The 25,846-nt window shown below is 41.6% G+C and overlaps 1 protein-coding gene across 8 annotated transcripts in view; it reads left to right on the forward strand.

The window, feature by feature from the left end:
• LOC105832848 (mushroom body large-type Kenyon cell-specific protein 1) overlaps positions 1-25,846 on the forward strand; it is a 43,918-nt gene that overhangs the window by 11,872 nt on the left and 6,200 nt on the right. For 2 of the 8 annotated variants that reach the window (XM_036286479.1, XM_036286493.1), the window contains exons 2-9: positions 9,428-10,272; positions 10,365-10,676; positions 11,395-11,634; positions 12,114-12,193; positions 19,648-20,074; positions 21,981-22,025; positions 23,857-24,094; positions 24,948-25,815. In XM_036286479.1, coding sequence (XP_036142372.1) covers positions 9,428-10,272; positions 10,365-10,676; positions 11,395-11,634; positions 12,114-12,193; positions 19,648-20,074; positions 21,981-22,025; positions 23,857-24,094; positions 24,948-25,815 — 3,055 coding nt within the window. Of the gene's footprint in view, positions 1-9,410; positions 10,273-10,364; positions 10,677-11,394; positions 11,635-12,113; positions 12,194-19,647; positions 20,075-21,980; positions 22,026-23,856; positions 24,095-24,947; positions 25,816-25,846 lie in introns of all 8 variants that reach the window. The other 6 variants (XM_036286490.1, XM_036286483.1, XM_028192085.2 and 3 more) reach the window with 6 other exon arrangements.

Genomic DNA, 25,846 nt, shown 5'->3' on the forward strand with positions numbered 1-25,846 from the left:
CGAGCGAATTATACAGTAACATATAAAACTAATTAGCATTAATAAGTAATCAAATGCACATTTTAATACTGTTTAAATACCGTTGGTGATAAATATTGGTGGTTTTTATGTAAATTATCACAATTATTATTAGTTTTTGGGATCTTTTGGTAAAAAAAAAGGGGTTTGAAATAAAAATTTTACAACTTTTGTCCTCATTTAAATAACCAACGTGTAAAATTGTTTTTTTGTTGCATTATATGTAAGTAAATTAATTGTATTCATAATCGTTTCAGCAAGATTCTGAGGAAACGGGCGGGAAATACCTATCCTTTTTTACTCTTTCAATGTAGCGACTCGACAGCGACTCGAAAACACGACGCGAAATCGTAGTCGTATTCAGCTCGTAAAACGGCCAATCTACACGTAGAGATAGATAATGATTTTATTCGACGAACCGTTTCCCGGCACAGCGTCATTGGTTTAATCCCGGGCGTGGTCACCCGCCCTACTTCTTCGTCTTCTTAAATGGCACGAGAGATAAGATTGGTTCGGCACCTCCTGCCTGGAATTTCATCCGAGGGCCGCGCCTGCAGTCTAATTACTTCTGGATGGAATCGATCAAGGACTCGGGGCCTCGCTTGTCGTGAATGTATAACGAGCAGCTCGCGCGGATGAAACAATCGCGGAAAACACGTAGACACCGACTGCGTTGTTTTCACGCGCGTCGTTTTCGTCAAGGAAAAGCCGTATTGACTCACTCGTTAGAAAATGCACGCACTTTGTAAATGGAGTAATGCTAATAGGATGATAATTCTAACGGAATGCTATTTTCACACGTTGTTAAAGAGATAGAAATTGATTTATTTACTTATCATTTAGCGTACCAAGTACAATAAAACCAGCAGCCGTGCATGAAAAGCGCGTAAAAATTTTAATACTTTTATATAATAAACATAATAGTTTTTAATTAGACGCGATATATATGTATAAAAATGTAGAATTGGACAAGGAATAATTATTCCGCCTTCTCGAACTTTTTGATGAAATATCTCGAGTCCTTTTAGAGAGAATTTGATTTATGATGGGGGACTACATCTCTTTCTGCTATATTATCTATATAGCAAAAAGAGATTATATTTCATTCATACGCGGAGCAGCGATGCGGTAGGATTATCAATGCACACGCGGCGCGAGTTCATGCTTCACCTCTGTTGATTGCGTGAGCAAGTGTTGCTCGGCTCTTAATAAAGTCAATCCAACGAAAGGATGTAGGATCCTCGCGGAGGAAGGGAAAGCGCACACCGTCGCTTTGGGGCTCGATGATTAATCTCGCGATAATCCGATCGCAGTCATCGCACAAATCATTTCGAGATAAGCGGCTTGCGTTGCATTGTCACGCGCATGATTCCGCGGAAAGCGCTGAATCGCCGGCAACTTCCGCGTAGCACGGTGGACTTTCGCGATTTTACGGTGCGCCCATAAATCCGACTTGTGGAAATTATCGAGAAGATATAAAACGCTGATCTCATTTCTCTCATCTCATTTCGAGTCTTCGAGCACTCGCATAAATTTTCGGAATGGGGGGGGGGGGGAAAGGAGGGAAAAGCAGCCGCTCGGAAATGCCCGAGACGCCGCGCCGCCGCCGGCGCGGATTTTCGCGTGGAGAGGAAAAATATTTGTCGGGCGGTCGGCGCGAAGTTGTACGGCCAGATTTTCATGACTCATTACGTAACCTTGAAGTTTGCACGCTCTAGCGCGACGATGACTCGGCCGATTCCTGCGGTCGTGATCGAGGCGTGCGCATCGCGCGGTTCTGAAGAAATTGCAGATTTTCCCGACACCTCCTCGCTAATGCGCAACGGCGTTTTTTCGTGATTCACGCGATCATACTCGGCGCCCACTCGCGGCGATTACCATTAAGATTTCACTGTGCGAATCGGACATTTGAATAGATACGACGCATGGAGACGAAGAGAATATTGAAAATGTAAGAACTGAACATTGGACAATTGGAGTTTGACTTCGAAAGTTATCAATAGCAATAGATCGTATCGAATATTGAATTTCTTAATTATATTATTAAGATATTTGAAAGTTGTACACGGAACTCGTCACGATTGATTAACTTCGCGGTATTATTTAATCATTCATCTCGTTGCGCATAGTGTGTATCTAACTGTCATCATTTATCAGACTTTGCTACGTTGCGCGTAATTTGCATCTGCATTTAAACATCCGATTATCGCACTATTGACGAAAAATTAATGTTCATCGCGATAATGCGCCGTGTATACCTACGCTTCCCCTCCGCGCCCGCTGTCCCCACGAGTCTTAATTAACGCATCGTTCCTTTTTGCGCGCGCGCGTTCATCGTCAATGCGTTATCGCAAATTTGCAGTGCGATAAGACGCCTCGTCGATAAGCAATTAACACTTCGTTGCTCGAAAGCGCGTCGCGCGAATCACTTGTTACACGAGAAATTTGGTTAATTGATGCGGAATCTCGTAAAATAGAAGAGAATCAATAAATTAATGTAGCCTTTTTTGTGTGGTGCAGATCGATTGAGATTCGGTGTCGATCACGAGGTCAAAAGGTCGACAGAGAATTATCTTAGGACACGTGCAAGTGATATTAACAATTATTGATCGCGATATTTTTGTTGATATCATCAATGAGTGCTCTTTTTTTTTTCGTGTAAAAAAAACCATTCCTCTCACACATGTTCGCCGAAATACGACATGTACGACGTTATCTGATATTTCACGACGGCTTGCAATTGCGATCAACAGTGAGTCATTGCAGGCGCGCGAACGCGAAAGCTTGTTCGCGCGTTTTGCACAGAGTACGGTAAGGTGGAAGTATTGTTTGGTTTATCGAGTCGCGCATAAGAATCACGGCGCGTCTTATCGCAACCTAAAACTTTACCGCTGAGGAATGCGCTGGCGAAATGCAGGCGCGCATCTTCGTCGATGTCGATCCAACTGGTATCCGTCGAGCGGAACAGAAATTACAGTGAGCATAAGGCAAACTGTTGATCCGTGCAAGCCTAATCTTTTAGGGAATTTTGCAAATATCTTCCTGTGCGTTTTCATAATTTTCATTAAATTGGATTTTCCGGATTACGATAAATTTATTTTTCTTTAATAAGTATTTTTCTTTATCGAGATACACTTAAAAAGTATACGTTCTAAATTTGTTCGAACGTATCGGATTTACGCAGATTATCTCTTTCGGCAGGTTTTGCAAATTAATTGAAATGAGATAAAAGGTATTTCTTACGAGGAACGTTATTGAATAGATTTTTACTGCGGTATCTTTAACGTATTTGCATTATGCTATAAATATTACATTATATCGTCTCTTATCAACAAGTAAATTTTATGATCCGCAAAAGTGGACTGTCATAGAAAATTTATGACAATGGTAAATGTCGAGTAGAAGTGTTGAAAAGTTTACTCAAGCTGAGCTTTTGTGCAAAATAATATTTTTTTCGAACGGTTAATTCTAATCCGATTCAGCCGACGGACGGTGCCGCAAAGAGAAATTAGTTTAGCTTACTCGTATAATCAATTTCATTTCTAAAACCAATTAAAACCCGAAAAGTGAATCGTCGTTGCAAATTATTTCACTCGCGGAGGATATTAAAACGCAAGCCGCTACCGTAATTTTTTTCGGAAATGACGGTAAGGGTGTAAGCTCTACTTAAAACCGCGGAGTTAAACTCGTCCCTGACCGTAATGTCAGTCGTGCGTTTTTCTGACACAAGCATGCGCAAAACGCATATTACATACGCGCATACATCTTGCGGTGTGGCCGACGTGGATCCAGTTCGTGTTTCCGCAAAGCGCATTATACCTGTATTTGATAAGCTGCGTGGAAGTAGAGCGTTTAAATAATGGCCGCACACGTCGACGATGGGATAGCACGATGGGCGTCGCCATTCGTTCGAAACGTTCGACAAACAATAATAATTTATTCAGATGTTTTTCATGCGCGCTTCCAAGCGACTGCGTTAATTCGAATGCTAGCAAGTTGTCTCGGTTTATTTTCTTTTGTACGCTCGCGTACACAAAGACGGCGAACTTAAAGAGGGAAAAAATGTAGTGAGCAATTTCATTTTTTGCATCTTTAGGCATTTGAATATTATTTTCAGGATAATTTCCTTTTTGAATTGTACGAGTTAGATTTTGCTGCATAATTTGTTATACCTATCCCTTTTTGGATTTTTTTTATTTAACTACTTTGAACGATTAAATTGAAAAGTTTAATTGAAAAAAATTGCCACTTTGTAATTAATTGTTCCTTAACTTATAATATTTGCCTTATAAATTATGAAGTTCATACTCACATGTACAATTGCTATTATTTCTCTAGGAATATCTTTTCATCTGATTAATTTTATATAATCTAGAACAGCTTTTTGAATAGTTTTTACAATTACAACAGCTAAAGATAGGAAATAATGTTATGCCATTCTTGTTTTAGTTGTTTCTAATTATATTTCTAAACTGTTGTGTAGTTCCAAATTGGGAAATGATGTCGCGAGTTGAGAATGAAGGATTAACATTTTGTTCGCTTCAACACGTACGTTGGTATAATTGCGAGCTATCCGAGGTGATCAATGGTGTTCCCGTTCTTCGCGAGGTAATTCGCGCTTATTCATGAACTCAAGCGAAACCCACGATATATCTTCCGCGATCACTATGCTCCACAGCAATTCCCGAAATTTGTATGCGTTTCACACGCTAGACCGTCCGTCCCTTCGCGCTGAAAATCAACTTCGCTACTTGTTCCAACCTTTCTGTCAACTTCGCTGGAGAACCGGTTAACATGCTAATGCCGTTACATATTAATTACCATTAATGCCGGTGAGTATACTCGGTATCCTGAAAACAAACTTGTAACCAATTGATAATAAATTTAAGTGACAAGGCTGCGGGCGATCGTACTCACGAACCTACAATTGAAATCGTAATCGCGCGAGTGGGCGCAAATCCAGTTTCGTGGACGTCACCAGAATTAGTACTAATTTTTTTACATTGCCGTGTTATTGAATATATTTAAAAATTTCGACACGAAATTAATTCTGTGTATTATATTTTGCCGTATTACACAGATATCTTTAATATATTATTTCTACTGGATTTCAAATAAATTGAACTTTCTTTTCTCTGAAAGTCACTTTTGTGAAAAATTCGAATGGAGAATTGCTTGAAAACGGTAGCCTGAAATTTATATCGGCTGGCGCATAAAATTTTATTTTGCAAGACAATTAGAACGATATCCACATACCTCGTAATATGCAATTGTATAGTTATCAATTTCTTCTGTCGCGCATCGGTCGCTAATATAGGTGTAAATCAATAACACAGTAATTATCGAGCGAAACGCATAATTAACGACTGAACTAATTAACGGCTAAAACGCATAAGACTCATTACGCTCGCGAAATTCGAAACGGCGATATGTGTGTGATCGAACAACTTCGATTCCCGAAGTTTGCTCGGGAGATACGCGACGACAGATTATTTCGGACCGCGCAGGCACGAGGGTGCGCACTTCGAGGAAAATAACACGATTAAACTAAACTCCGATACGCGCCGTTGAGCCGGGCGATAATAATTGCGGCTGCGGAATAATTAGCCGCGCGCGAATGTCCATTTGCGTGAGATAAACCGACCTTAGCAGACTTTAATTTAGAGAAAGAGTACTAATGTACTTTCGAAATTGTTTTCACGATTGTACCGCTATGAATCGAGGCCTCGTACTCTGCTTCTCGTCCCCCCTACCCGCTTTTGATGCATCGCTGTAATCGCCGTGAATCAAGGATATTTGCCTTTCAACGATCTTCAACGTAGCATCGTTTTATTTGGTAAAACTATGCACATATTCGCGAGGTTCACTCGTTTGAATATCGTTGCGTGCAATTGTGCAATATATACATTAGAAAATCTCGGAAGTTCCGTTATGATTCAATTACTTATTCATTTAATACAGAGGCGATAGTCCTTTATGAATTTACGAAGGCAAAATAACACCCGTTATTTTAAGCGTGTCGAAAATTTGCCTCTGAATTTTCCAACGGTACTGCTTTGCCACAAAGAGCCGTTGGTCCACTGCGGATTGACCCCAAATTAAGCGGTACGATAACACGTCACACTGCATCCTAGGGGTTTTTCGTTATAATGAGGTTTATACTTTTAGAAAAATATTTTTGTGCAAAGCGTTACGTGGAACAATGTAACAACGATCTCTTTTATGTCGGCACAATTTTTCTATATCGCGCTCTCCTTCTTTTTTTTTTACGCGTTCGCGTGAATTTCGTAACGCGCCGACCTAATTAAGCATCCGTCCGTCTCTCTGTTGTAATCGTAAAACGATTCGTCGAATATGAATTAGATCCGAATCGAGCGTGTTAGCGCGAATCGGTCCACACGCACGGGGCACGGCCGGCGAAAGCGTCGAAATTCCAAGACATACCGAATCGTGCGCGAATGAGCGGTCGGATCGATCCGGGGTGCAATTTAATTTGCGAATTCCCCGCCGTTCCGCGGAAACAACGCGTTTCGCAGAAACGACGTGCCGTGGTTGACCCGCGACCGACTCTTTGCGGCCCTAATGACCGTCCCGCCGCGCGGCAAACGGCAAAATCAATTCAGCGCTGGCGAAGGCGGGCGCCATGAAAAATCGCCGCCGGACTCGATTCGCACGCGATATATATATTTTCACATGTGCGCGCGTTGCACGTATGTACATATACGCGTTCGCGATCGTAAACCCTTACGGGGACGTAGAGGCGTCGCACGTCCGCGCCCGCACGTCGTGCGAAACCTATTGCACGTGGTGCATCGTACACACGGCCGAGTACCGATTGGCGTGACGGTACGTTGCATCCGCGGCACGCGCGCCGCGATACGGGGTGTCCGTCGAGAAGCGCGGCTGATTGGCCAGTAAGCTGCAATTGGTCGGCTGCAGTCGATTTGCGTTTGATCGGGGGAAAATGCCCTTTGAGAGTCAGAGGCCGACGAATCGACGTGCAAACGCCATTTTCCACGCGTTATCAGTCAATGAAATTTCCGCAATAATTGTTTAGAATATCGCGAGAGATTAGGAAGGAGGAAAAAAACAAGCGATAAAACGTGTGATACCCTGAAGAAAGAAGTATTCAGTTTTAAGAAGTGTTTGCAGAGTGATTTTTTATGTCTGTCTCCGATTTTTAAATGTGCAAAAGATTTGAAACTGAAATCTTTAGCAGTTTTTAATCTAAACACCGTTTAAAATTGAAACGTTTTTACATTTGAAAGAAACGGAGAGAGAGAGAGAGAGAGAGAAATAAAACACTTTAATATCCTTTACATCTTTTAAAAGTTAAGTATTTTCTTTTCAGTGTAGCTTTGATCGAAAAATATTATAAACAATGTAAGAATGTGACTTGTGTAGGATGATTCGTCGTTGTCCCGTGATGTGCGTTATTCAAGCCCGGCGAGGCGAGCTTGAACGAGCTTGATAAGTTCCCGGAAGTTCTAAGTATGATTTCAGCAGAGAGACGTGAAAATATAGCCGTAGCGAGGAAACGTTTGGCGCAAAATTAAATTTCGAACATTGCAAATTAAATCGTTTTCACGGTTCTTCGATGACGAAATGTACGACGGGATCACGGAGCTTTTGCTCAAATGAATATCGAATACTGTTTGCTAAATTAATGAACGAGCGAAAAACACAAGCTCGCGCTGGCGGGCATATTTCCGCGATGTTAAATATTTATTCAGGAAATTAACATCCGTCACAAATGCGCGTGTATCGCAGCGTGCTATGGCGTGGCTCTGATAATTGTTTCGACTAGCATAAATATCATAATTTGTAAAATCCCGCTGATGATTAAACAGCATCCGCCGGCGCGCGAAACTGACGCTCGGAGAGATCTTTTCGACGGGGCGGGCACTGCCGGCGACTGCGGCAGAGAGCTGGCAGGCACGTCAGCCAGGCGCGATAACAGTCAACTATTCGGCCTTTGGATAAGGAAGTGAAAAATCCCGTTATCGCCATCTGTATCGCGAGCCATTCTGGGGAGCGGAGCGGAATTGTAACTGGCGTGAGCGAATTGTGGCTGTCCGTGAAATGTAAAAACCGACATCTTCGAGATATCGAGCGCGTACAAATGCAATTTTGAGTAATTATATAAGCAGATAGCGGAGTATTATTTTTCCTTGATATTCTTATACCTCCCTCGATACGTCTACTCGAGAGAGCCGAACGCGAAAAAGTTCCCTTCCCCCCCCTTTTTTTTTCAGCCGCGAAACTTTCGCGACAGCGCCCCAATAATTGCACTTTATTACGCGAAGATCGGCGGAACTCTAAGGAAAATTACGCTTTCCATATAGCCTTTTAATTCGCACAGGGCGTTTACGCGTTCAGAGCAATGAAAAGGATGATTAATTATATTAACACGTTTCGTTCCTGTGCATGTGTAATTGAGTATCCTCGGGCATTCTCAAATGCCCCGCGATTGCGCTTCGGTAATTGTGAAAATTTCACCTCCTCGAATAACAATTTCCGAGTTATCAACAAAAAAAAAAAAAACCGAAGAAAAAAGAGTCGTTTTTGCAGATGCGGTTTTGTTTTTTTGTGTGTTGTCTCTCTCTGCCAAGCGCGCGCAGCCACGTGTCCTTCGAAAACCACCATGTCCGGTTACTCAATCTCGCGCGGGATCTGCATATAATTTCGCGTGCGATTCTCGCTGTTGGAGGGACTACGTCCCGGAGCTACGGACGCGCTACGTCCGCGTGCTTTTCTCTGGAACCTTAATCATCGTCCATCATTTCCTGTGACAAACAAGTCGGCCGCGCGCATTATGCGGCGATGCGCGTGCGTGAATTCGCGCAGCGGGCTAGATATCGTCATCCGCGGCGCGGGTACATTCCACGATTATGCAACCGCGATTATAAAACCGCGTGCCACTTTAGTGCATACGATTATGATAACGACAGTTAACATTCGGAGAAATACACTTTGACAGGCTTATTGCCTCCGCTTTTGGCATACGTGGTACCACGTAGTTGTTCGGAACTATTTCAGTTCGAGACTGATAAATGACAACGAAATATCGAATATGCTCATTATATCCAGCGCACCGCGCTCCGACAGACTAAAAAATACTCTTCGAAATATTTTAGCGCTAGGAAATTTCTCATCCGTCAATTAATGAGCATATTTGATAAAAATCTATTATAAAATATGTGTATAGATGTTATGTATTATTTTATTTTTGACAGTTAGGAGCTGATAGGTATTCGAAAATTGTACCGATCCCAAATCTGTTTCATTGAACGCGTATGGATTAGCGCCGAATGTCCGTTTGCTTTATCGAAAGCGCCTACTTCTTTCTATGCGGGTTGCGGGTAACCGGTGCACATCATTGTTTGATGTAGTTGCGGTGGTGTCACAGGTCTGGAACGGGTAGCGGAGGAGTTGATGGGCCGTAGGAGATGGAAGCAATACCAGGACACCCTGTACAGCGGCACCCGCAGCAGCGAATCACAGCCCCACCATCGGCTTTACCCGGCGTTGTCGTCGTCCTGCAACCCGATACCCGGGAGCCTGGACCAGATTGGGCCGCAGCTGCATCCCACGTCGTTGCCGTCGACGGTGCTGACGACGGCGACGACCACGACGACGACGACGACGGCGACGGCGACGGCGACGGCGACGCTCGCGACCAACGTGGTGAAACAGGAGAGCCTGCAGAGGCATCATCTGCAGAATCACCATCACCATTTGTCCACGCCGGTCCAGGATCATCTACAGCTGCAACAGCAGCAGCAGGAGGATTCGCGCCGTCTGAGGCCGGGCGAAGTCAAGGTCGAGACTGCCGACCGCGAGGAGGCCGCGGAGGGTGCCGCGCGGGAGGACACCTCGACGAGAACGGCGGATACGGCGACGACGGCGACGACGACGACGGCGGAAGTAGCGACAACGACGGCGACGGCGACGACCACCGGGATCGCGACGGCCACGTCGACAACGACAACGGCGACGGCGACCGGCACGACGACGATAGCGACGAGACGACGGCGCGGACGCCGGCAAAACGACGGGGAAGACGTCGACGGGGAGGAGGACGGCGACGAGAACGACGAGGAGGCGGGAGGACGGGGCCAGAACGAGGCGGAGAAACGGCTCAAGCTCGACGAGGAAGCCGACAGGTCGGCGGTCAGCCCTCTCAGAACGGAAAACGATCGTGCGACTCGGGATCATCCGACTGCCAACGCTACCGACACGGAAGGGACCAAGGTTGGTATATACGATAACGAAGTAATAATAAGAGCCTCTCTGGTTCTCCGATTCCTAATTTGCTCTCTCATCCTTTTATTTCCTCATTTTAGGAACGAACGGAGGAAGTCGCGTTGGAGCGGGCACCGGTAACGCAGGGCTTACTGAGGGTAAAGAAAGAGGAGGAGTTACAGGAGGTACCGGGTTCTGGTGGCAACACCGCGTTATTGACGACGCCGGCGACGGATTCGGAAGGGACCAGGTCGGGGCTGTTATGCCGCGACGGGAACGCGGCCGTGACGAGCGTCGCGACGCCGTTTCTCCTTGGAAGACGCACGAGCCCGCCGCCGGAGGACTGGAAGCCTCTCGACAAGTGTTACTTCTGCCTCGACGGCAAGCTACCCCACGACGACCAGCCGCCCCTTGTAAGTACTCTCTCGGCGAGTCTGCCGGGTGTGAGGTTGCGCATGGCTGAGCATCGACCTCGTCCTTCATTGCTAATTTTGTGTAAAGATTATCCGCGATGGGGACGGCACAGACGGGAAATGAGAGCAAACGGAATGCATAAGTAATATTTTCCTCGCGCGGAATTCGGATCCTGAGATTCTGCGATCCTACGACGAACGCTTCGGATGAAATGTATATACCGATAGTCTTGTCGATAATTTTCCTCGGGACACTACAGAAAAATTGGCGCACGTTAACGCTGCTGTAATACGCGATCGCGTCTTCATTGGAGTTTCTTTACACCTTCGTTCTACGCCTCTGTTGTGCGTCACGGTTTGAATTTAAGACTTTTGATTAAGTCGAGCGTACCTCGTACTTTGGCGTCGGCCGCACCACCGCCACCTCGCCAGCCTCTCTCTATCTTTCTCTCTCTCTCTCTCTCTCTCTCTTTCTCTCTCTTAGCTTTGATCGCTTTGACGCGCCCATAAAAGATTCACGAGGACTCGCGAAGCGGCGGTGCACCTTACGTGAAATGAATTCGATCAGAATTCGATCCTGCCGCATCGCTTCTTCTCGCGGATCTCACCCTGGTGCCCCTTTTCTGTCGTCCGACCAATCCGCCCGGCTATTCAGTCGGACGTTCTTTTCGTATCGCGCGAGCCGGGATGATACGTTTCTCTGCGTTGTGCCCCGCAGAGTCCGCAGAGCGACAGTAGCAGCAGCTCGCGATCGGCGGAGTCACCGATGTCGGTCCAGGTGGATCCGATGGCGGCGTCCGTGGTCGCCGCCGCCCTCAGCGGCACTTACCCCACCTTGCTGCCTCAATGGTGCTTACCGCCGAGGGAGGCGCCCCTCGTTGGGGTGCAGGCCCATCAAGACAGCGCCGCGGCGGCCGATCAACCGCTCGATCTCTCGGCCAAACCCAGAAATTCTCAGGTAAGTTCGAGACCGTTCATTCTGTCGCGTAAAAAAAAAAAGAAAAAAAAACGCACTCGGTCTTTCTCCTCAGCTTTGTCCTTATTCTCGCTACGCTCGTTTGTGTTTATTCCGGACATTGAATTTGCGACAAGAACGATCGTACGTTGCGTGGTTCACCAAGTGTTTGATGAAGGATCACATAATGAACGGAGACGATTGCAAACAATGTGCAAATTATCCGTAATTGTTATTCATATTTTTTTAGTGGGCTGTCACGATACGACCATTATTTACGCGACGATTGTTACTTCGTATATTGCTGAACAATAATTCCTTTCATATAGTGTTTTATTAGTGCTTCCTAGTCATTAAGTGACTAACGCTGACGTCTAAGTAACTAGGCTGTATGCTTGTGTAATATTAGTTATTTATTTGTTTATTTAAGTCACTCTTGACGATTCTCTTGTGCTAATATCATTATCCATTTGTTTGTTTAGGACAACAACATATCTCTATTGGAGCAACAGAAAATACCTCTGAGAATGCCGACAGGCATCGATCCCAAGACTATCCTTAAGTAAGTAATCTTTTAACATTTCCTAACTAGTAGAACTAATGTTGGAAATATCTTACTAAATGACAATCGATTTCTACATTAGTCAGAACGAATAAATTAACGCGACACGTAACGCAATGTTTTTAGTTTAAATTATAGATACATGTTATGTATTATTCATTCAAAAACACACGCTTATATTCGATTTGTCACAATGTGATAAATAGAGTTAAAATTTAAATGAAGAAAATTATTTATAAAGCAATCCTCTAATCAATAACACAGAAATAAGTTTAAATAATTCCATGCAAAAAATTCATGTTCTTCATTTAACTATTTTAATTTTGCAGTTTTATTTTTTCACAAATTTTATTCCGTTTTCTTTTGTAAACAAACTTAATATGATGTAAAGGAAGATCGTTAATACTGACAGTATAAACCTTGTAAAGCAGCACCTCCTCCGGAAATTAAACATTGCGCTGTGTATCAATACCGATAAAAACGTTAATTTTGGTTTATGTTTCAAAACATTAATTATAAAAAATATGAAGAAGAATGATAAAATTTGATAGAAGAAATTTTCTAGTTTACATTTATGCTTTTAAAATTTTATTTTTATCGTTTAAGAAATATATCTAAAAACAAAGTAATACGTCAGTATTTGTTTCTCTAGTAATGCTAAAGTATCAAAGCGATAAATATATGATAACAACTACAACTTTACATTTAAAGTGATGAATTAAAAATAGTAAAGGCTCTCTCTCTTTCTCTCTCTCTTTTTCTCTCTCCCCAAAAGTACGCATTAGAATAAGAAAAAGTGAAATATCAACTTGCACGAATATTCGACTCCGACAAGAGGGCGTTCTTCCCCACACATTGGAAAATTGTCGTTTGTCAATGACAATGAGGCGTCGTTCCGGCGTTATCGCGCAACTCGTTTTGCACCTCGAGGCGAGTCACCGATACGAATATGCATTCCGTATGCGAGTGTGGAGGGGAAAAAGAGAATACGATCCGCGATCGCATTCCGTAGCGAACGTTCTTCGTGATCGAGTGGCCGTTTAAGCCGGGCCGGGCGGGCGTTTCGATAAGGCGTCGATTAAAACACCGTCGGCGAACGACTTTCGAAAATCGCGAAACTGACAGCCAGTCGATCCGGAATGCCGTCGCAATTAGGTGCCAATCACGCGGCCGGGCATAACCGTGATTTATCTCCCTCGTAAAGACGTCATGCGCGACAACGGCAGAGGGGAATCGTATCGTTCTCGCTCGACACTAGTGCGGGCTGATCGAGTTCGTGGTTCGTGTGCTGCTTTTTCGGATTTATCGGGAAATATACGGAATATACGGAATAAAATCAACAATTGTTGTGATATAACTAAAATCTTAGAGATTTATCTTAATCGACTTGTAATTAAAAAATATATTATTAGTTTTTTTTTATAATTACCGAAGTTATCATTTCTCATTATTTTACGAAAAAATAAATTCGTGTCGTATTAAAGTTCTTTATGCAAGTTTGTGTTGCATTGCATATATATGTGACTCGTAAAGCTCTGTGCTATAATTAGTAAGAGATAAACAGGATTATAAGTAAAGAGAGCTGTAATTATCAGAACCCAAGATCGTGGCGAAGCTCAAGTTCGCTAGATGAACTTGTTCTATTGAGTCGATCGTAATAATACCAATGCGAACATTCGATTATCCTGTTAGAGATATATGCTGTATTCTCTGGAGGGAAGATAATAATACTAAAATTAATACAGAGACAAACATGCAAAAAATATTATCTGTAAAATTTACTAATAATCTAAAATTAAAACATGTTTTTATTGATCTATATAACAATGAAAACGGTATATTTAAAACAATATATTTCATTGTCATTGTTAAATTAAATTATTTGATGTCGCGAATGACTCTCAATTTTCTGCATGGGTGCGATATTTTCCTCGTGATTCTTGGTTATCACACTGCTACAATGAAATGATGATAATTCCAATGGGTTGTGAAAAATTTATGTGTTGGGATAAATAAGGTTGCATTACAAATTCAACGAGCCGTTAGTTCCCGTTGCATTAACTTGAAAGCGATTACTGATCTTTCGGCTGATCTCGCAAGAATTTTGTATTTTCTTCGCTATATTGATAATGAGAATCATTTTTATTTACATATCGTCATCATTCACGACGATGTGTTTTTTAATTGATGATCAATTATGTTTGATGCCACAGCAGATTACGAAAAAAATTTAGTACGATTAATTTGATAAAATTTAAGCTTATAAGATATTTAATAATCTTAATCAGATTTAATCTCTGCGATCTTTTTCCTCTTTTATTTTTTGACAATTTAATTGGACAGAAAGATAAATAATAGCAATTTTTTAATTCGTTTTTTATTTATTAATTGAGTAGATAATTATTTAAAAATTAATAATTTCTTACTTATAGTAGACTGTGTTATATATTACTGCAAAGATGTGTTGGAAAATAATTTGTGGCAAATTGTAAGTGCTTCATAATATGAAGTTTAAGTTTGTAAAGATATTTTCTTTGCGAAGAAAATACAGTAATATATTTTTTCCTGTGACGTAAAGAGAATAATACATTCTTTGATTAAACTGTCACAACTAGGCAGGTCGCTTATTGCCTGGCTCTCACATATAAATGTTTAATGTATATCGTGCTTCAGTGTTTTAAACTGTACGAAAAAATTTCGTTGTAATACGTTTGTGCGATCGCGGTAAGCAGCCGGGTATCCAAACCGTAATAATACCGACGAGTTGCTTGAACTTTACAACCCTTTGAGCTTTAAACTGCTATACGTCTGCGGTACGTACCTCGATAAATATTTAAGCAGTCCGTTTCACAGAATCGATGCAACTCGGTTGCGGTCTCGAATGCGAAACATGATGGAGTAAATTTCGTAAACCTATTCGCACACCTAAATAAATGACAACAAAGGGAAAAGTTTTATACATATTTTATTTCGCTTTTTTGTCATTACGAAACAGATTAATTATGGAAATATCATATTTATGTAATTCCCTCTCGCGTATATTACTTATGTTAAAATTTAGGATTATATATAAATATCGGATTCAATTACATTTTTGGTTAAATTTCATTTTATTTTAAAAGATTAAAGTTTTATTCTAATTTATTAGATTCGTTGAAAAGATGTGTTTTATCGATGAATAAAGATATTGGAAAGTTTAATTTTTATCTCGAAAAGTTAAGATCTTTTTTACTGTTGATCTAATGGTAATTTTTATCTTTGTTGTTTCGTTGATTTGTGAAAAATGAAAATGATCGGTAGCTCAAGCGAATCGAGCGTGCCAGATCATTGGAGGCGTACGTTGCCCTCATGTTTTCGCTGTTTTCCCTCGTGGAACATTTTACGCATCAAATTTTTATCATCGTCTATTATTAGTCCACCGTAATCTGCACCCCCTGACATATCGAAGATGCAGAGTACCTCGTGTATGTCGCGGCGCGTAATGAACGACCGTAAAGGGGAGACTGGAATGCGAGAAAGAGAGAGAGAAGAAGCAGGATAGGAAAGAAACGAGAGAGAAGGAGAAAGAAAGTTCCAAGAGAGAAAGAAAAGAAAGAGGCGAGAGAGAGAGAGAGAGAGATTTGCGCCGACGCATATGCCACTGCGTAATTAACGATAAGATAGGACCGTCAACGAAACCGTTAAGTCGAAATTGAAGCCCAATTTATGCCGTGTTGATGTCTTTCCTTTTATGGATGTCTAAATTTGAAGCTTGGCAGATCTAGGAATATAAACCTATAACTGTACTGTATTACAAAAAAATTATAAATGTGACGAAAAATGATTAGAATAATTAATTACTTTGTCACTTTTCTGAAGAGTGAAAATATAATATTTAAAAATCGTAAGAAAAGAGTTTATCAATTGTTTGTATTAAATGTGTCATATAAAATCTCAGATACCTATGATCTTACTTATAATTACGTAGAAATTTCAAGTAAAGCGAGAATGTAGATCGTTAATGCAGTCTTAGCGCGTGCCTATATGAAATTCATGTGATTCTAGGTAACGACAAGTTTTTCTACTTGGCGTTGTCTTTTAGCACTTGTCTATAAACTGATATTATGTAACAGGACTAGTTTGACTAATTTCACACTTTTCTTTCAACATTGCCATATTATTATCGGCTCTTGGTTACGATTTTTTATGTTTCTTTTATGTTTATCTGTGTTTAAAATTTGTTACGTTAAATATTAACAAATTGTATCCAAGCAGAGCGTAATTATTATTTTACTTTAGACATTTTTTAATGGCATTATATATATTAATATTGATTAATGAACATTTAGCATTGTTGTTTTATAGCTGCAAGAAATAGCAATATTAATAATATAAGTTAAAACTCTGTGGTACGAGAAATATAAATCGACCGATCAGATTTAAGAACGTGTCGTCTCTCGAGGCAAGTAGAAACGAAATTAGACGTACAGTTCGCACTTGCGCGTCCGCGATACTGAAAAATAGGCGAGCTGCAATAAAACTAGACACCGGGCACTGAAGTAAAACCGGTTCGTAGAAGGCTTTGGAGAAGGTTCGCTGGCCAAAGAGATATTGACGCCGCTGCGAAGGACAAGATTACGACTATCTGGTTCGCGATTGCGTGAGCCTTGTGATTTACGCGAGAATTTACTAAACCGAACCATCCAGTTTGAGCATGGATTCATGGTTTCCGGCATCTGTAAATATGTCGACGTTAAAGATATCTATTTTAATGTTTGTTTTCAGCAAAATTGCTCAAGATAATTTCTCATATCGAGGGATCTTACGTTATTGCACGGAGAATTTCTCAAGTTGAGGAATTCGTTCTTGACACAAATTGCCGTGTTGCACTGAAAAATATAATGTTTGCAATGCAATGCCTCTGTCGCGCGGAGGTGTGCGATAAAAAAAGAAGAGAGGTCCGGCGCGCCGCGGCGCGAGGGCACGGTGTTTTTACGGAAATGCGCCGTAGTCGATGAGATAAAGTCTAAATTCCTCGCGGTTAGATACGCGTACCGCGTCGTTTTATTTGGCGGACGCGAATACCGTTCTCTTCGCGAAATTACGCGACGACATTACTCGAGGAACGTTGAACCTGAAACGCACATGGAAACGCGCGCCGACCGAGTTTCCGACGTAGCCGCGTATCGTTCGTGAAACCGCAGACGAGTCGACAAACAAAAATCGCAGATAAATCAACGCCGGTCGATGACTACTGACGTAGCGGGACCTATCCGGGAGGCCAACCGTCGGACGAAACTGCACTTTTATCAGCGGCACAGGTCGACGAACTTGCAACGCAGGGCTCTACGGTGCGAGCGGGGGTGGGACGGCGAACGGGGGGGGGGGGGGGAGAGCGCGAAGCGCGCGATGATTTCTTACGCCTAATCTTATCGTTGCGCTCCGTGACAAATTACACCGACCCGATATCCATCGCCTTCTTCGTGCCACGTCGCGTTCTTTTATGCGAGCGCGAAATATTACTGGATGCTCTCGCATCGAAAATTCATACTCCTCGCATATTTAGCGCGAGGCGATTAGGTGCAAGCGACTTTTAACTATTAGACCGGTCGGAAAAATTTATCGTTGCGCGAAAATAACGCCGGAAGGAAAGTCTTTGTTGCTTTTTTTGTAAATTTTTTATTACTGCTCTCTAAATTTTTATTAAGTTGAATTGCGTTTGCATTATTGTTACTGATATTTAAAGATGGCTTTGGATTAGTATTTTATTATTTAACTTTACTATAAGAAAGTATGGAAAATTACATAAATAATATGTATAAAAGTTACACAATTTATAGTGAAATGTGTAAATTGTTTAATACTTTTATTTCTAATTGTTAAATTTTTATACTACATGGAAAATTACGTTAAAACAATTAAAGATAGAAATAGTAAACAAATTAATAATGTAATACATCGTTATTATAAATTGGGTAATTTTACATATTTTTTTAGAATGTTTTTCTTTATTGTGATCTGATTTATGATCTGATACGATGTATTTTTATACAAAAAAGCAAAACTTTTATAATGAATGTGTTATGACGTGGACATTTTTTAGAATAATTTGCCGCAATAAAATGGCGCTACCTCGGAGACATAATGTGTTACAGGAAATGGCGATGTGCCGACACGAAAATTTATGATAGCAATAAAAAGAAAATTCCAGCTAATTGATATTAAAATTATTCATACACGACTTGTGCCTTCTGGCAATTTAACCGGTATATATAGTGTTTTATTTTTCTTAGCATAGATAAATCGCACTCGTATTATATATGTATAAATACCGCTGCGAAATGATATTTATGTAAATAAATTACATATTTAAAGGGGCGCAAATGCACGCGTGATGCATTTTTTTCGCTAAAAATCGATTATGAGTACGTAATGCTCGAAATTGTCGCGTTAACGCGTTTTTCAGTCTGTTCGTTTGAAAAACCTAATTTGCATGGCTCGATGTATCCCCCGAAGCCAGGATCAAAGCTGTACGGATTCGCAATTCACCATTGGCACGACGTCAAACACGTGCAGGCGCCGAGACGGCCACGTGGCCATTTCATGCGAGTCGCCTCTCAAGTTAGTCGCGGAAACGTGGTTACACGTGAGCTTGCATTGCGAGAAACGGTGAATAATCTGACTTTGTTGCATATGTACGAAACTTGAGTGAGTATCGAACACGTCTATTGACCAATCGATTATCAAACCACGCGACCTCTTGGCTGCTTGCCTGCTTTACAATTGTTTGCTGTTAGAATGTTTCATATTCAGCGCCTGAGACCCTGTCTCGATCAGATCCATGATACTTTCATAACAATTGTGAAGAGAATGCAAACTCTCGGCGAAATATTTTATTGTATTTTTTTTACCGATAAGAGGAGAGAACGGCGAATGCGAACTGTTTTATGCGATATTGATTTTTTCCTTAGGGCACGCTATTTTTTAATACATGATTTCTTCTTCTTCTACTCCTGTTTACATGCACAGTTTTGGAAAACTAAAGTTAATTCTCTGACATTAGTACATGACAGAATAAACGGGATCTTCCGTTATGATGACTGACGGATAGTTATGAAAGCTATCTTAGAAATCGGGGGAGGGGGGCAGCGAAATGGGAAACTTGAAGGGAAGCACAAAAATAAGTTTTCCTATTACAAAATGCAATTGACAAGCAACGTGAATTCCAACGAATTGTTTCCGTTCTGTGACATCTCTCAATACTTTAGAGAGATATCCAGTGAGGATTTCAGAGACGCGATATTGCAAACTCACCAAGCCGATTCATTCGGGGCTCATTTTCATATATTCTCCATATGCTACCCTGATATTATTACGTTTCGGTATTAGAACGTCCCGGCTCCCGGCCATTGGTATCGCAGGCAAAAATACACCATCAGCTGGCCTCGATATAACGTTGATTAATGCTGTTTCAGCTCGTGTTACCGCGCGAAACCGCGAATGACCGGACCGGTTGTGACCGCGGCAGCGGCGGCGGCGGCTGCGGCAGGCGTCGGTGGTGTTCCAGTGGTGGGTGCCGGGGGCGGCAGGAGGACTTACACCGAGGAGGAGCTGCAGGCCGCCCTCAGGGACATCCAGAGCGGCAAGCTCGGCACGCGGAGGGCAGCGGTCATCTACGGGATACCGCGTAGCACTCTGCGCAACAAGGTCTACAAGCTCGCGATGGAACGCGAAAGGGACGCGTCCCTGACTAGCACCCATTCACACCCTCACGAGTCCGGCGCCCCAGCCACCACCACCACCACCATCACCACCACCACCACCACCACTACTACTACTACAACACCACCAAATACGACCCAAAACGCCTCCGCGACCACTCCGCCCCCGCAAGTGGACGAGGTAGGTTTTGGGGACAGACAACGAAAGATAGCTAAAGATCTAGAAAGAGAGAGAAAGAGAGAGAGAGAGAGAGAAAGAAGGAAGGAAAGAAAGAGAGCGAGAGTGGGCGAGATGCAGAGAGAGAGAGAGAGAGAGAGCAGGGAGTGGAAACGTGCCACCGACACGTGCCGAGATCTCGTCGGTCTTTCACGCGTGTCGGGTAGAAAAGCCGAGGATGCAAATTGGCATAGACAGCGACTGGGGAATTTCGTGAGGGAATGAAGCGATGAGCCGAAGCGACGCGCGAAGATGCTCCATCGTCTATCTTTTTTTTATCTCCGGAGTTTCCATTATCGATGTCCGATGTTTCTCATCACTCCGAAACGAGTCGATGGCGCGACAAAGTGATGTCGGAGTTGTTTCATTGACTCGTTTCAAATAACGCGAAATGCCGATGTCGATATCACCGTGTATTTCATGTTCGTGATGCATTGCGAGTGCCTGATGTCTAACGTTTTATTTTAATGTTCAAATTATATATCGGATTGTTGTTGCCTAATAAATTACCAAATATTATACAAATACAAATGTCAAGAAAAATAAATCAGATTTTATCTAATACATTATGAAACACATGTACAATAATAATATCTGCACATCGATTATCTTATAATGATAATCAAATACGAAAAGAGATATAAGAAGATATATACATAATATTTGATTAGATTTTTGTTAAAAAAATTTATATCAGATTGATCAATGATCTCATAGTAGCTATGAGATAACTGAAATTTACAACAATTACTTGTTTTTAGACATATTGCGGTAATGATTATAAATATCTCTGAGTCAAGTTTTACACGAGTCTATATGTATTGATTGTCAAAATACACAAAAAGAAATCTCCTGAAAAATATTAATTAAGAAAGGAAACGATATATAAAGAATATTATTTCAAATTAGTTATCTTGGAAGTATAAAATTATGATTACGATAATTTGTAAAGAATTATTTATCAACGTTATAGAATATTGTCGGGCACTCGAGAGATCACATACGATATCTTCCGACTTAAATCGTCCGCGTGCGAGTAATAAGTCTTCATGATTTACGCGGCAAAATAGGCCGATTACCATGCAGAGAGAAACGTGGAAGGGTGGGAAAACCGAACGATACACGAGGGAAATCTCGTCGGGAAAATTCGCGAATATATACCGTTCATTTGTACCTAAGTGTGGTTTTGGTTAGGAAGAACGAATGAAGCTTCCCCAAAACATACCTCTGGCACGGCGATCGTGGATCTCACGTGGACCGAAAGTGTCTCGTATCACTAAATGATACGCTCATAGCCGCCCAATTCGGACTCGGTCGATCAGCGCGTTTCTATGATCATAATTTGATTTAGTTTAAAAGTAGCTTTTCTCTCATGAATTATAATTACATTACTTTTAAATTTATGCTAAACGCTCTGTGCTTAATATGTATATGTGTAGAATATATTAATACGTAAAATAATATATAAATTTTTATTTTGACGAAGAATGAAAGTGTGTTTTTATGTTAAATATAGGTAATGTGAATTTTATGTATTAATTATTTTATCTTTTGTCTTTCAACTTTTATACTTTCGAGGACATTCTTTAATTGACAAATAAGTCTTGAAAAGGAAAGAGAGACATAAGAAAGAATATTATCTTTTTAATTTCCCACGTTTATTAAATATCTGCCTTGGTCAATTAGAGAGAGAAAAATCGACCTAGTGCGAAGAATCGTTGATGGCAACTGTGTGCGTTTGTTCGGTGACTTCACGCTGAAGGAAAGAGACGATAGTCTACGCGGTTCCGTACCGGTCGCCGTGATGCTCCGTAGTGTCCAGTGTTTTTTGCATGGGCTGTTTAACTTTTTTTTATCTCACTATTTGTAGTTTAACACACGGCAACTTGGTGTCCGCGAGGTTGCAAGATTCGAGGTAAGTTTTTGGGAAGTCGAGACGAAAGGAGGATTTGTCCGGGCTCGATCTTTCTTTCGTTCTTAGGGGTGCTTATAGTCGCGCCACGGAATTCATGAATGTATGCTTTTGGACCTCGACACTCTGCATCCTCGATGTGTTACGCATACAATCCTAATCGTATAGAAACGTCCAATCAAATCGTTGTTTTGAAATGGGCGGGCTACAATTTCAGTGTGAATACGCCGCCATCCATGAAACATTTGCGCGATCGAAGATCACGGCAGATTAAACGCGGTGGTCCGATTTAATCCTCATCACCTGATAGTGTCTTTTGCCTTGATTCTCGATTCTCGATTTGATCGCGATTAATTTCGCTTAGTGTGCGTATGTGGAACAGGAATCTATCGCAACTAAATATATAGTCGAAGATATCGCGAAAACCTTAAAATACGTATAAATTTTCGATTTAACGAAACACAAAATCTTTGGAAGCAAACTTTTTGTTCTAATTGAAATTTAGCATAATTATTGTTGGAAGAAAAATTGAGCGAGAGAAGTTGAAAAACACTATTATACGATTTGTGAGATTAAATTTGAGTAATACGAATTATTCTTTTAATCGAGAAAATACCCTGCATTGCCGTATTGTACTTTTTAAAAAATGTAATTGCATCGCACAGTCTGTTGGTTGTAATAGTCGCTACTTAAAATCGTCTGAACTTTGCCTCAGCATGAACACTAAGAGGCGCTTTTTTACGGTATAACTTGCCACGAGCTCGCAAGCACGGTCTATACACGAGAACGGTTAAAGTCTCATTTTTCGTGCCTGCATTTCGTGCGATCGCGTACCGCGCGTTTATATACGTAGCAGCCATCATAGAAGACTGTTGCTTCACTTTTAGTGCAATGCATGCGCCTTAAACGAGTCCCGAGTGGTATCTCTGCACTTGAATTCCGGCGTATCTCGTCGAAACGCACGCCGAAGATAAGCTTTTCTCTGCGCGAACTCCTCTTTTCCTTCCGTTGAGGACTAGCAGGGGAAAGGTAGTCCCGATTATCGTGCCAAGACTGCTGAGGGCATCGAGAACGTTTTTCCTTTAAAACACTTGCCGCTGCTTTGGAAAATACCATTTACTGATTAGCAGCTCTCCTGCATGGCGCTTGGCTATTTTACATTTCGATGGAGACATATGTACTGAGTGCTTTGTGTAAAGTGACTCGATTAAATATATTACGATCGAGTATTGGGCGAAGAAAGAAAAATGGAAAAGGGCATTTTCCACTTTGTAATTCTTTACGTACGAGAGCGGCTTGTTCTTTTTTTTATATATAAAATAAGCTAAATGTCAAGGTTCGCAAAGAAGTTTTAAAGCGGGATTCTCAAGATTCTTAAAAATATCATCTCAAAATTGTTAAAACTGGCGCGTAATTTCTTTTACGTAAAATCCGTCTGTGCGACATCCTGCAAGCTAAAGCTTTTTCTGCATTACGTTCTTCTCTATTTTAATATTTTTTAAAAAATATGCAATGCGGTCACTTTACGCAAACGAAACACTTTGTATGTATTTACATAGACAATCGACACCTACACAAGATACAAATATACACATACACTCCAGACATAAACCTCTCGATGAAGCACTCTCGAAAAAAAATGTTGTTCATTTACGAGCAATGATTGCTTAATGATTATCGATGAGAAAAGCGATGCTTTCACTCTCGCGTCTTCGGAGACAGAGTGGAAGCTTCTACTTTCCTCGAGAGGATAGCTTGAATGTAATCTGCAATTTAGATGCTCTTTTGTAAGCGAGAAGTATGTAGAAAACGCTAGAAGAGATATTTTTAACAGGTGGACGACAAAGAATTATCTGGTGCGGAAGAGGAGAAAGAAGTCGAGAAGGCCCTGCTGAAGCCCTTGCTCTCGTTGGAGGATCTCGTAAGGTTTTCCACGCTTGAGGGGAGCGGTGGTGATTCCCTCAGGAACTTGCTGCAACGCGGACACGAAACAGGAGTCGAATGGCCGGGACTGGAACACGCGAATATCGGTCCCTACATTCAAAAGATGCTGGCTGCCGCTGCACCATTAGGTAAAATTAGTCGTCTAAATTCCTTGAAATGATATTGAAAGTAACTTTAAAGCTATTTTGTCAGTTAAAGAGTTTAGTCCTTATTTTTGTATAAGAATTGCAATGTAAATTTTGATTGTTTATCAAAGTTCCGATTGTAATTAAATTCTTAATAAGTTTTATATTTCTAAATTTCAAATTTTCAAATTTTTATTAATATTATGTGATTAATTGAAAGTCTGTATATATAAAATTAGTTTGTTATAAAATGATGTAGTACTCGGGATTTGGGTCATTTCCAATAAGCGTTTATTTTGTCCATTGACTGACCAACCAATCTGCGTCAGGAGAAGAAAGCCGAAAAGTGTATTACGCCACAATAGGACTTCTAAAATCGATAGAAGCCAGGCCCTAGTTAATCAGCTCGCCAATATTTTTTCTGTCTTTCAAGGCAGATGCAATTTAATTTGAATAGTTTACATCTGTATTTTAAATTATGACAAATACTCTAAAAAAATTATACGTTAGACAATCTCGAGATAATATTACGATTTGTGTTAAGTCATCATCAAATTGTATTGAATTATTTTCATATTATTTGAATTTATCTGTAAATATTTTTGTATAAGCGTATTCTTATTATGTAATATTTAAATATTTAAATAAAATTTAACAAATATTTTTGTTTTATCCTAAAAGAGAATTTTGAATTAAATTTAGAATTATTTATGAAAGTTTTATTAATCTTATTTCTCATTCCTAACATGATTTTGTAAAGTCAATTGTAGTTTCATTAGTTAAATAACATCATAACACATTTACAGATGTTCAAATCTTTATTACAAATGTTGTAATATGATAAATATTGTAATAGTAGGTATGGATGCGCGAGACTATCGCATACCTGAAGTGATGAGGAAGCTGATGAGCGAGGACAAAAGGCTGAACAAAAACGTGAACGGAGATCAGTCGCAGCCGCATCACCATCAGCACCATCCCCTTGCCGCGCATCAGCAAACGCAGTCACAGCAGCAGCGCGCGCCCATGACGAACGACGATTTCAATCCCAACATTGAGGAAGAAGCCAGCGACAGCGCTCAGGGCAGAGCGATACTGAAGATTCCGTCCTACAAGCCCGCCAGCACGCCGGGCTGTTCTAGTAAAAACGGTGAGCCGACTTCCGCCGCGTTCGCCCAAAGCTTCGCGGCTGCCGCCTCGAGTCCGGGTCTCCTGGAGCGAGCTAGTCCAGCGTTTTCCGGCACTAGCAGCCCCACGAATTCGCTGGTGGGCAAAGCGGTGTCCGTCAATTTCCGCGACGTCATCGCCAAGAGCATCAGCGTCAAGTTCCAAGAGGGCCAGACACCTAGCGCGGCTGGTATACCGGGCTGTCAATCGGCCGGCGTTCCATCGCAGCAGACCATGATGACAGACCCGAGTCCGTTCAAGAGGGGTCGTTACACACCTCCGCAACCGCCGCAACAACAGCAATCATCGGCGCAGCAACAGCAAAATAAGCAACAGACGCAGGAAGCGAATAAATCAAAGCCGGCTACCGGCGGCAAGGGCACCAGACCTAAGCGTGGCAAATACAGAAACTACGACAGGGACAGTCTCGTCGAAGCGGTACGCGCAGTTCAGCGCGGCGAGATGAGCGTGCATCGCGCTGGCAGCTTTTACGGAGTTCCGCACTCCACCCTTGAGTACAAAGTCAAGGAGCGGCATCTCATGAGGCCGCGCAAGAGGCAAGTTAATTAATTGTTTCGATAAAAAAGT

Source organism: Monomorium pharaonis, chromosome 1 (assembly GCF_013373865.1).
Source record: "Monomorium pharaonis isolate MP-MQ-018 chromosome 1, ASM1337386v2, whole genome shotgun sequence".
In the NCBI taxonomy this organism is placed as follows: Eukaryota; Metazoa; Arthropoda; class Insecta; order Hymenoptera; family Formicidae; genus Monomorium; species Monomorium pharaonis.